The 13,177-nt window shown below is 43.4% G+C and overlaps 1 protein-coding gene across 1 annotated transcript in view; it reads left to right on the forward strand.

Annotated features, from left to right (window-relative positions):
• Positions 1-7,371, forward strand: part of LOC110493962 (carboxypeptidase Q) — a 49,059-nt gene extending 41,688 nt beyond the window's left edge. The window contains exons 7-8 of the mRNA XM_036966117.1: positions 1,754-1,955; positions 6,861-7,371. Coding sequence (XP_036822012.1) covers positions 1,754-1,955; positions 6,861-7,021 — 363 coding nt within the window. The 3' untranslated portion in view covers positions 7,022-7,371. The remainder of the gene's footprint in view (positions 1-1,753; positions 1,956-6,860) is intronic.
• The last annotated feature ends 5,806 nt before the right edge of the window (positions 7,372-13,177 follow it).

Raw genomic sequence — 13,177 nt, forward strand, 5'->3', positions numbered from 1 at the left:
AGTCTACAACCCACACAAGTGGCTCAGGTAGTGCAGCTCATCCAGGATGGAACATCAATGCGAGCTGTGGCAAGAAGGTTTGCTGTGTCTGTCAGCGTAGTGTCTAGAGCATGGAGGCACTATCAGGAGACAGGCCAGTACATCAGGAGATGTGGAGGAGGCCGTAGGAGGGCAACAACCCAGCAGCTGGACCTCTACCTCCGACTTTGTGCAAGGAGGAGCAGGAGGAGCACTGCCAGAGCCCTGCAAAATGACCTCCAGTAGGCCACAAATGTGCATGTGTCTGCTCAAACGGTCAGAACCATGAGGGTGGTATGAGGGCCCGACGTCCACAGGTGGGGGTTGTGCTTACAGCCCAACACCGTGCAGGACGTTTGGCATTTGCCAGGGAACACCAGATTGGCAAATTCGCCACTGGCGCCCTGTGCTCTTCACAGATGAAAGCAGGTTCACACTGAGCACATGTGACAGAGTCTGGAGACGCCGTGGAGAAAGTTCTGCTGCCTGCAACATCCTCCAGCATGACCGGTTTGGCGGTGGGTCAGTCGTGGTGTGTGGTGGCATTTCATTGGGGGGCCGCACAGCCCTCCATGTGCTCGCCAGATGTAGCCTGACTGCCATTAGGTACCGAGATGAGATCCTCAGACCCCTTGTGAGACCATATGCAGGTGCGGTTGGCCCTGGGTTCCTCCTACTGCAAGACAATGCTAGACCTCATGTGGCTGGAATGTGTCAGCAGTTCCTGCAAGAGGAAGGCATTGATGCTATGGACTGGCCCGCCCGTTCCCCAGACCTGAATCCAATTGAGCACATCTGGGACATCATGTCTCGCTCCATCCACCAACGCCACACCACAGACTGTCCAGGAGTTGGCGGATGCTTTAGTCCAGGTCTGGGAGGAGATCCCTCAGGAGACCATCCGCCACCTCATCAGGAGCATGCCCAGGCGTTGTAGGGAGGTCATACAGGCACGTGGAGGCCACACACACTACTGAGTCTCATTTTGACTTGTTTTGAGGACATTACATCAAAGTTGGATCAGCCTGTAGTGTGGTTTTCCACTTTAATTTTGAGTGTGACTCCAAATCCAGACCTCCTTGGGTTGATACATTTGATTTCCATTGATAATTTTTGTGTGATTTTGTTGTCAGCACATTCAACTATGTAGAGAAAAAACTATTTAATAAGAATATTTCATTCATTCAGATATAGGATGTGTTATTTTAGTGTTCCCTTTATTTTTTTGAGCAGTGTATTTGTATTTATTATGGATCCCCATTAGTTCCTGCCAAGGCAACAGCTACTCTTCCTGGGGTTTATTATGGATCCCCATTAGTTCCTACCAAGGCAACAGCTACTCTTCCTGGGGTTTATTATGGATCCCCATTAGTTCCTACCAAGGCAACAGCTATTCTTCCTGGGGTTTATTATGGATCCCCATTAGTTCCTGCCAAGGCAACAGCTATTCTTCCTGGGGTTTATTATGGATCCCCATTAGTTCCTACCAAGGCAACAGCTATTCTTCCTGGGGTTTATTATGGATCCCCATTAGTTCCTACCAAGGCAACAGCTATTCTTCCTGGGGTTTATTATGGATCCCCATTAGTTCCTACCAAGGCAACAGCTATTATTCCTGGGGTCCTGCAAAATTATAGAAGTTATACAATATAAAGCGCTTTCAGCACTGGAAAAGCACAATATAAATCCAATCAATGATTATTTACGATTCTATACCTATTCTGCTGTCCCCCAGGTGAACATCTCTAACTTTAACCTAGTGATGGAGTCTGACCAGGGTACCTTCACCCCCCTGGGACTGCAGTTCACAGGCTCAGTCCAGGCCCGGGCTGTCATGGCTGAGGTGATGAAGCTACTGAAGCCCATCAACACCACCACCCTGGAGGAACACGGAGAGGGAATTGATATAGAGATGTGGATGGATGCTGGCGTGCCAGGTGTGTAGACTCTCTTCTGTTGTCTGTCTGTCTGAGTCAGTAGGAGCCAGGTGTGTAGACTACCTTCTATTGTCTGTCTGTCTGAGTCGGTAGGAGCCAGGTGTGTAGACTACCTTCTATTGTCTGTCTGTCTGAGACGGTAGGAGCCAGGTGTGTAGACTACCTTCTATTGTCTGTCTGGGAGATATGCTGGGGAGGCTTCCTCGTAGTCTATTTGACTCTTGTTCCACCTGTGTCTCTTTGACCTTTGTCAAATTAACAAGCCATGTTCCCCTTCTGCAGAAGTGCTTTTTACCTTTTTAAACAGGAAGTAGCACGTTATTTCTAGACCAATTGAAGATTCAGTTCCACATTGTCTCTGTGGTCATTTTTGTGGAATTGATCAGTTTCTCAAATAACATGTTTGTAGAAGTGAAATATGCCCTGTACTCCGATTTTAAAAGAACTAGCGTTGCTACAGTATGTAGGCAACCAAATCATTTGGTCTGACAGGGAAGAGGAAGTGTATTATGAAACACATCCCCAGTAATGTATTTGTTGTGCTGATATTTGCTAAATTGAGAGAGAGACTCAGCCTACCAGCATGTGTTAACTCTAACCTACTTCATTAACATGGGTGTCATCCAACACAGTTGTTTTGGGATCCCTTAAAGCTGAGGTGGAGATAAACAATGAAGCTCATTAGGAACTGGGAGAGGATGTTTTAGAATTCATTAAGTGTTTCAGAGTAGGCTAGATGTGCTGCTCTAGGATCAGGTCCCTCCCCGTCCCATCCATATAATCGTATTCATTATGATCGAAAAGACAAAACTGATTCTAGATCAGCACTCATACCGTACGCTGAGATGCTTTATGACCACATGCCCAGACCTCTACAGTACTCTAATGTTGATGAGCCCACGTCTCCCTCCATCAGTCCAGCTAATAGACGAGTCTTTGACTGTCCTCAGCCATACCCAGACACAGTGTAACCACACCTGTAAAAAGACTTGTTGTAACAGATCAGCCTTCTTACTGTAAAGGAACTGTTTCAGGAATGACATCACCTTATCTCAGTGGAAAAGTAACTATTCTGGGTGGATGAATGTTGTAACCAAGAGAGGGGCTGTTCACTGTGAGGGTTCAAAAAGCCACAATGTTAAACAAATGAATCACTGGACCAGCTGTCCAAACACCTCACTCTCATTTCACAAAATGGCAAAAAGTATATGTGTTTGTCCCACATGGCACCCTATTCCCCATATAGTGCACTACTTTTGAACAGGATCCATAGGACTCTGGTCAAAAGTAGTACACTATGTAGGGAATAGGGTGCCATTTGGGATTCAGCCTAAATGTAATGCAGCTCCATCCAATGACCTTTCACTACACACATTCCTTCCTTTTTCCAGAGTGAAAATGTTGTTGCTTTTTCTCTCTGTTACAGTGGATTTGGGAACATGATTGAGACTACAGTTGCTTCCCACATCAGTACCACCAGTCTCTCTCCTAGCATTGTCTCCCTATTTCACTTCTGAATTGTCCTTACAAATCAACATAAAGGGGAAAGGACATAAGTATCTCTCTGTCAGGTAGAATACAAGACAGAAGGCTAGATGTTTAACAGGACATTAGTCTCTCTGTCAGGTAGAATACAAGACAGAAGGCTAGATGTTTAACAGTCTCTGTCAGGTAGAATACAAGACAGAAAGCTAGATGTTTAACAGGAAATTAGTCTCTCTCTGTCAGGTAGATTACAAGACAGAAGGCTAGATGTTTAACAGGACATTAGTCTCTCTCTGTCAGGTAGAATACAAGACAGAAAGCTAGATGTTTAACAGTCTCTGTCAGGTAGAATACAAGACAGAAAGCTAAATGTTTAACAGGACATTAGTCTCTCTGTCAGGTAGAATACAAGACAGAAGGCTAGATGTTTAACAGGACATTAGTCTCTCTGTCAGGTAGAATACAAGACAGAAGGCTAGATGTTTAACAGGACATTAGTCTCTCTCTGTCAGGTAGAATACAAGACAGAAAGCTAGATGTTTAACAGGACATTAGTCTCTCTCTGTCAGGTAGAATACAAGACAGAAAGCTAGATGTTTAACAGTCTCTCTGTCAGGTAGAATACAAGACAGAAAGCTAGATGTTTAACAGTCTCTCTGTCAGGTAGAATACAAGACAGAAAGCTAGATGTTTAACAGTCTCTGTCAGATAGAATACAAGACAGAAAGCTAGATGTTTAACAGGACATTAGTCTCTCTCTGTCAGGAAGATTACAAGACAGAAGGCTAGATGTTTAACAGGACATTAGTCTCTCTCTGTCAGGTAGAATACAAGACAGAAAGCTAGATGTTTAACAGGACATTAGTCTCTCTGTCAGGTAGAATACAAGACAGAAAGCTAGATGTTTAACAGGACATTAGTCTCTCTGTCAGGTAGAATACAAGACAGAAAGCTAGATGTTTAACAGGACATTAGTCTCTCTCTGTCAGGTAGAATACAAGACAGAAAGCTAGATGTTTAACAGGACATTAGTCTCTCTCTGTCAGGTAGAATACAAGACAGAAAGCTAGATGTTTAACAGGACATTAGTCTCTCTCTGTCAGGTAGAATACAAGACAGAAAGCTAGATGTTTAACAGTCTCTCTGTCAGGTAGAATACAAGACAGAAGGCTAGATGTTTAACAGGACATCCGTCTCTCTCTGTCAGGTAGAATACAAGACAGAAAGCTAGATGTTTAACAGGACATTAGTCTCTCTCTGTCAGGTAGAATACAAGACAGAAAGCTAGATGTTTAACAGGACATTAGTCTCTCTCTGTCAGGTAGAATACAAGACAGAAAGCTAGATGTTTAACAGGACATTAGTCTCTCTCTGTCAGGTAGAATACAAGACAGAAGGCTAGATGTTTAACAGGACATTAGTATCTCTCTGTCAGGTAGAATACAAGACAGAAAGCTAGATGTTTAACAGGACATTAGTCTCTCTCTGTCAGGTAGAATACAAGACAGAAGGCTAGATGTTTAACAGGACATTAGTCTCTCTGTCAGGTAGAATACAAGACAGAAGGCTAGATGTTTAACAGTCTCTCTGTCAGGTAGAATACAAGACAGAAAGCTAGATGTTTAACAGTCTCTCTGTCAGGTAGATTACAAGACAGAAGGCTAGATGTTTAACAGTCTCTCTGTCAGGTAGAATACAAGACAGAAAGCTAGATGTTTAACAGGACATTAGTCTCTCTCTGTCAGGTAGAATACAAGACAGAAGGCTAGATGTTTAACAGTCTCTCTGTCAGGTAGAATACAAGACAGAAAGCTAGATGTTTAACAGTCTCTCTGTCAGGTAGATTACAAGACAGAAGGCTAGATGTTTAACAGTCTCTCTGTCAGGTAGAATACAAGACAGAAAGCTAGATGTTTAACAGGACATTAGTCTCTCTGTCAGGTAGAATACAAGACAGAAGGCTAGATGTTTAACAGTCTCTCTGTCAGGTAGAATACAAGACAGAAAGCTAGATGTTTAACAGGACATTAGTCTCTCTCTGTCAGGTAGAATACAAGACAGAAGGCTAGATGTTTAACAGGACATTAGTCTCTCTCTGTCAGGTAGAATACAAGACAGAAAGCTAGATGTTTAACAGGACATTAGTCTCTCTCTGTCAGGTAGAATACAAGACAGAAAGCTAGATGTTTAACAGTCTCTCTGTCAGGTAGAATACAAGACAGAAAGCTAGATGTTTAACAGGACATTAGTCTCTCTCTGTCAGGTAGAATACAAGACAGAAAGCTAGATGTTTAACAGGACATTAGTCTCTCTCTGTCAGGTAGAATACAAGACAGAAGGCTAGATGTTTAACAGTCTCTCTGTCAGGTAGAATACAAGACAGAAAGCTAGATGTTTAACAGTCTCTCTGTCAGGTAGAATACAAGACAGAAGGCTAGATGTTTAACAGGACATTAGTCTCTCTCTGTCAGGTAGATTACAAGACAGAAGGCTAGATGTTTAACAGGACATTAGTCTCTCTCTGTCAGGTAGAATACAAGACAGAAAGCTAGATGTTTAACAGGACATTAGTCTCTCTCTGTCAGGTAGAATACAAGACAGAAAGCTAGATGTTTAACAGGACATTAGTCTCTCTCTGTCAGGTAGATTACAAGACAGAAAGCTAGATGTTTAACAGGACATTAGTCTCTCTCTGTCAGGTAGATTACAAGACAGAAGGCTAGATGTTTAACAGGACTTTAGTCTCTCTCTGTCAGGTAGAATACAAGACAGAAAGCTAGATGTTTAACAGTCTCTCTGTCAGGTAGAATACAAGACAGAAGGCTAGATGTTTAACAGTCTCTCTGTCAGGTAGAATACAAGACAGAAAGCTAGATGTTTAACAGGACATTAGTCTCTCTCTGTCAGGTAGAATACAAGACAGAAAGCTAGATGTTTAACAGTCTCTCTGTCAGGTAGAATACAAGACGCAAAGCTAGATATTTAACAGGACATTAGATTTCTTCCTAGCAGTACCTTGGGAATGTTAGTGTCAGGAAGGGCCACTGCATCGTGCTGTTTCCAAATGGAAACTGTACAGGAACCTGATTGCCAAGCTAAACACTAACTGCTACCAGATGCACTTATACTGCTCTGGTTCCCCCTGCTCCTACTTACATTCACTTGCAAAAGAAATGGGAAAGCATAACATAATGGGTTTGTAATTAACTCTGGGTTTAGCTTTGTCAACAGTGATCATTTTGAGAATGTGAGTTGATTAGAATCTCATTGTCTCTTTAGAAGTTAGAATACAGTTTGCACTGCACATTTAATCAGTCATAATGGTATGTTCAAGGACTCAGAGACACACAAACCAACCAACCATAGTTAATACATTGATGTAAGTGACTCCTTACCGGTTTTGTTGTGTCTGTCCTCCAGGAGCCAGCCTGCACGTTGCAGACAGTAGATACTTCTGGTTCCACCACACCAACGGAGACACCATGTCTGTTCAGAGCCCCATAGAAATGAACCTGTGTTCGGCCCTGTGGGCGGTGGTGGCCTACGTAGTGGCTGACCTGGAGGAGATGCTGCCCAGGTAGTCCACTAGGACTGTCCTGCATCCTAAACGGCACCCTATCCCCTGTATAGTTTTGGGAGAAGAATATGGAGAATATGGTGCCATAAAAATGCTTTACTGTTGTTTGTCCTCCAGAAGGGCTTCCTGCAGTAACCTCTGTGAAATTATACCCCACTCTGGTTAAGTGGCTAAAGAAGAATTAATAGTGTGTATAAACCACACAATGTACAAAATGGAATTAAGTATTTTTGGCATATTATTTCCAGTCAATTTCTTTTATAATGAACACATATGTACTGCATGTTTCATGTTGACTGTCATTATGTCTAATCTGCCAATAAAGCTGGTCATTAATTAGACCAAGGTGCACGTGTATTTTGACTCTCATTCATAGATGGAAGAGACTAAGGGGGACTTTTCTGGCAAACAGCCCAATTAGACCAAATCTAAAACTTGACCTTTAACCTAACCTTAACCTAATTTTGACCAATTCTGAAATTCAACATGTGTGTGCTGGTCAGGCACTTAGTTTATTCCAGGCTTGGGAAGTTTAGACACAGGAAGTGATGGGGGTCTGGTGCCAGACTGGCCTGGCCTAACCGACAGGATAAACCTGGTTTACAAGGTGATATCTTTATGACAAGGTGATACCCTCTTCTCACCAGACCAGGCTATTCTATACTGAACAAAAAATATAAACATGTAAAGTCTTGGTCCCATGTTTCATGAGCTGAAATGAAAGATCCCTGAATTGTACTATACACACAAAAAGCTTCTCATATTTGTGCACAAATTTGTTTACAACCCTTTTCGTGAACATTTCTCCTTTGCCAAGAAAATCCATCCACCTGACAGGTATGGCATATCAAGAAACTGATTAAACTGCATGATAATCACACAGGTGCACCTTGTGCTGGGGACAATAAAAGGCCACTCTAAAATGTGCTGTTTTGTGTCACAACACAATGTCACAGATGTCTCAAGTTTTGAGGGATCGTGCAATTGGCATGCTGACTGCAGGAATGTCCACCAGAGCTGTTGCCAGAGAATGTCATCTTTATTTCTCTACCATAAGCTGCCTCTGTCGTCTTAGAGAATTTGGCAGAATGTCCAACCGGCCTCACAACCGCAGACCACAGGTAACCACGTCAACCCAGGACCCTCCACACCCGGCTTCTTCACCTGCGGGATCGTCTGAGACCAGACACCCGGCTTCTTCACCTGCGGGATCGTCTGAGACCAGCCACCCGGCTTCTTCACCTGCGGGATCGTCTGAGACCAGCCACTCGGCTTCTTCACCTGCGGGATCGTCTGAGACCAGCCACCCGGCTTCTTCACCTGCGGGATCGTCTGAGACCAGCCACCCGGACAGCTGATGAAACTGTGTGTTTGCACAAACGAAGAATTTCTGCAGAAACTGTCAGAAACCGTCTCAGGGAAGCTCATCTGCGTGCTCGTTCCCCCCCACGGTCTTGACCTGACTGCAGTTCAGAGTCGTTTTTATTTTGTTTATTTTTATTTCACCTCTATTTAACCAGGTAGGCTAGTTGAGAACAAGTTCTCATTTACAACTGTGACCTGGCCAAGATAAAGCAAAGCAGTTCAACACATACAACAACACAGAGTTACACATGGAGTAAAACAAACATACAGTCAATAATACAGTAGAAAAATCTATATACAGTATGTGCAAATGAGGTAAGATAAGAGAGGTAAGAAAATAAATAGTAACTGACTTAAGTGGGCAAATGCTCACCTTTGATGGCCACTGGCACGCTGGAGAAGTGTGCTCTTCACAGATGAATCCCGGTTTCAACTGTACCGGGAAGAGGGTGTATATGACGTTGTGTGAGCGAGCGGTTTGTGAACAGAGTGCCTATTGGTGGAGGTGGGGATATGGTATGGGCAGGCATAAGCTATGGACAACGAACTTAAATGCATTTTATCGATGGCAATTTGAATCCACAGAGATCCTGAGACGAGATCCTGAGGCCCATTGTCGTATAATTCATCCTCCGCCATCACGTTCCAGCATGATAATACAAGGCCCCATCTCGCAAGGATCTGTGTACAATTCCTGGAAGCAGAAAATGTCCTAGTTCTTCCATAGCCTGCATACTCGCCAGACATGTCACCCACTGGACATATTTGTACAAGAGACAGCGTGATCCAGTATTCACCAACTCCACACAGACATTGAAGAGGAGTGGGACAACATTCCACAGGCCACAATCAACAGCCTGATCAACTCTATGTAAAGGAGATGTTGTGCTGCATGAGGTAAATGGTGGTCACACCAGATACTGACTGGTTTTCTGATCCACTCTCATCAGACCAGACTATTATAGATGTCTCTCCTCTCACCAGACTAGTATAGATGTCTCTCCTCTCACCAGACTATTATAGATGTCTCTCCTCTCACCAGACCAGACTATTATAGATGTCTCTCCTCTCACCAGACTATTATAGATGTCTCTCCTCTCATCAGACCAGACTATTATAGATGTCTCTCCTCTCACCAGACCAGACTATTATAGATGTCTCTCCTCTCACCAGACTATTATAGATGTCTCTCCTCTCATCAGACCAGACTATTATAGATGTCTCTCCTCTCACCAGACTATTATAGATGTCTCTCCTCTCATCAGACCAGACTATTATAGATGTCTCTCCTCTCACCAGACTATTATAGATGTCTCTCCTCTCATCAGACCAGACTATTATAGATGTCTCTCCTCTCACCAGACCAGACTATTATAGATGTCTCTCCTCTCACCAGACCAGACTATTATAGATGTCTCTCCTCTCACCAGACTATTATAGACGTCTCTCCTCTCACCAGACCAGACTATTATAGATGTCTCTCCTCTCATCAGACTATTATAGATGTCTCTCCTCTCCTCTCATCAGACCAGACTAGTATAGATGTCTCTCCTCTCACCAGACTATTATAGATGTCTCTCCTCTCATCAGACCAGACTATTATAGATGTCTCTCCTCTCATCAGACTATTATAGATGTCTCTCCTCTCCTCTCATCAGACCAGACTAGTATAGATGTCTCTCCTCTCACCAGACTATTATAGATGTCTCTCCTCTCACCAGACCAGACTATTATAGATGTCTCTCCTCTCACCAGACTATTATAGACGTCTCTCCTCTCACCAGACCAAACTATTATAGATGTCTCTCCTCTCACCAGACTATTATAGACGTCTCTCCTCTCACCAGACCAGACTAGTATAGATGTCTCTCCTCTCACCAGACCAGACTAGTATAGATGTCTCTCCTCTCACCAGACCAGACTAGTATAGATGTCTCTCCTCTCACCAGACTATTATAGATGTCTCTCCTCTCACCAGACCAGACTATTATAGATGTCTCTCCTCTCACCAGACCAGACTATTATAGATGTCTCTCCTCTCACCAGACCAGACTAGTATAGATGTCTCTCCTCTCACCAGACCAGACTATTATAGATGTCTCTCCTCTCACCAGACCAGACTATTATAGATGTCTCTCCTCTCACCAGACCAGACTATTATAGATGTCTCTCCTCTCACCAGACTATTGTAGATGTCTCTCCTCTCACCAGACCAGACTATTATAGATGTCTCTCCTCTCACCAGACCAGACTATTATAGATGTCTCTCCTCTCACCAGACCAGACTAGTATAGATGTCTCTCCTCTCACCAGACCAGACTATTATAGATGTCTCTCCTCTCACCAGACCAGACTATTATAGATGTCTCTCCTCTCACCAGACCAGACTAGTATAGATGTCTCTCTCATCAGACCAGACTAGTATAGATGTCTCTCTCATCAGACCAGACTATTATAGATGTCTCTCTCATCAGACCAGACTATTATAGATGTCTCTCCTCTCACCAGACTATTATAGATGTCTCTCCTCTCACCAGACTATTATAGATGTCTCTCTCATCAGACCAGACTAGTATAGATGTCTCTCTCATCAGACCAGACTATTATAGATGTCTCTCCTCTCACCAGACCAGACTAGTATAGATGTCTCTCCTCTCACCAGACCAGACTATTATAGATGTCTCTCCTCTCACCAGACCAGACTATTATAGATGTCTCTCCTCTCACCAGACCAGACTAGTATAGATGTCTCTCCTCTCACCAGACTATTATAGATGTCTCTCCTCTCACCAGACCAGACTATTATAGATGTCTCTCCTCTCACCAGACCAGACTATTATAGATGTCTCTCCTCTCACCAGACCAGACTAGTATAGATGTCTCTCCTCTCATCAGACCAGACTATTATAGATGTCTCTCCTCTCACCAGACCAGACTATTATAGATGTCTCTCCTCTCATCAGACACGACTATTATAGATGTCTCTCCTCTCATCAGACCAGACTATTATAGATGTCTCTCCTCTCATCAGACCAGACTATTATAGATGTCTCTCCTCTCATCAGACCATACTATTATAGATGTCTCTCCTCTCATCAGACCAGACTATTATAGATGTCTCTCCTCTCATCAGACTATTATAGATGTCTCTCCTCTCCTCTCATCAGACCAGACTAGTATAGATGTCTCTCCTCTCACCAGACTATTATAGATGTCTCTCCTCTCATCAGACCAGACTATTATAGATGTCTCTCCTCTCATCAGACTATTATAGATGTCTCTCCTCTCCTCTCATCAGACCAGACTAGTATAGATGTCTCTCCTCTCACCAGACTATTATAGATGTCTCTCCTCTCACCAGACCAGACTATTATAGATGTCTCTCCTCTCACCAGACTATTATAGACGTCTCTCCTCTCACCAGACCAAACTATTATAGATGTCTCTCCTCTCACCAGACCAGACTATTATAGATGTCTCTCCTCTCACCAGACTATTATAGATGTCTCTCCTCTCATCAGACCAGACTATTATAGATGTCTCTCCTCTCACCAGACTATTATAGATGTCTCTCCTCTCATCAGACCAGACTATTATAGATGTCTCTCCTCTCACCAGACTATTATAGATGTCTCTCCTCTCATCAGACCAGACTATTATAGATGTCTCTCCTCTCACCAGACCAGACTATTATAGATGTCTCTCCTCTCACCAGACCAGACTATTATAGATGTCTCTCCTCTCACCAGACTATTATAGACGTCTCTCCTCTCACCAGACCAGACTATTATAGATGTCTCTCCTCTCATCAGACTATTATAGATGTCTCTCCTCTCCTCTCATCAGACCAGACTAGTATAGATGTCTCTCCTCTCACCAGACTATTATAGATGTCTCTCCTCTCATCAGACCAGACTATTATAGATGTCTCTCCTCTCATCAGACTATTATAGATGTCTCTCCTCTCCTCTCATCAGACCAGACTAGTATAGATGTCTCTCCTCTCACCAGACTATTATAGATGTCTCTCCTCTCACCAGACCAGACTATTATAGATGTCTCTCCTCTCACCAGACTATTATAGACGTCTCTCCTCTCACCAGACCAAACTATTATAGATGTCTCTCCTCTCACCAGACTATTATAGACGTCTCTCCTCTCACCAGACCAGACTAGTATAGATGTCTCTCCTCTCACCAGACCAGACTAGTATAGATGTCTCTCCTCTCACCAGACCAGACTAGTATAGATGTCTCTCCTCTCACCAGACTATTATAGATGTCTCTCCTCTCACCAGACCAGACTATTATAGATGTCTCTCCTCTCACCAGACCAGACTATTATAGATGTCTCTCCTCTCACCAGACCAGACTAGTATAGATGTCTCTCCTCTCACCAGACCAGACTATTATAGATGTCTCTCCTCTCACCAGACCAGACTATTATAGATGTCTCTCCTCTCACCAGACCAGACTATTATAGATGTCTCTCCTCTCACCAGACTATTGTAGATGTCTCTCCTCTCACCAGACCAGACTATTATAGATGTCTCTCCTCTCACCAGACCAGACTATTATAGATGTCTCTCCTCTCACCAGACCAGACTAGTATAGATGTCTCTCCTCTCACCAGACCAGACTATTATAGATGTCTCTCCTCTCACCAGACCAGACTATTATAGATGTCTCTCCTCTCACCAGACCAGACTAGTATAGATGTCTCTCTCATCAGACCAGACTAGTATAGATGTCTCTCTCATCAGACCAGACTATTATAGATGTCTCTCTCATCAGAC

The sequence above is a fragment of the Oncorhynchus mykiss genome, chromosome 3 (genome assembly GCF_013265735.2).
Source record: "Oncorhynchus mykiss isolate Arlee chromosome 3, USDA_OmykA_1.1, whole genome shotgun sequence".
Taxonomy (NCBI): domain Eukaryota; kingdom Metazoa; phylum Chordata; class Actinopteri; order Salmoniformes; family Salmonidae; genus Oncorhynchus; species Oncorhynchus mykiss.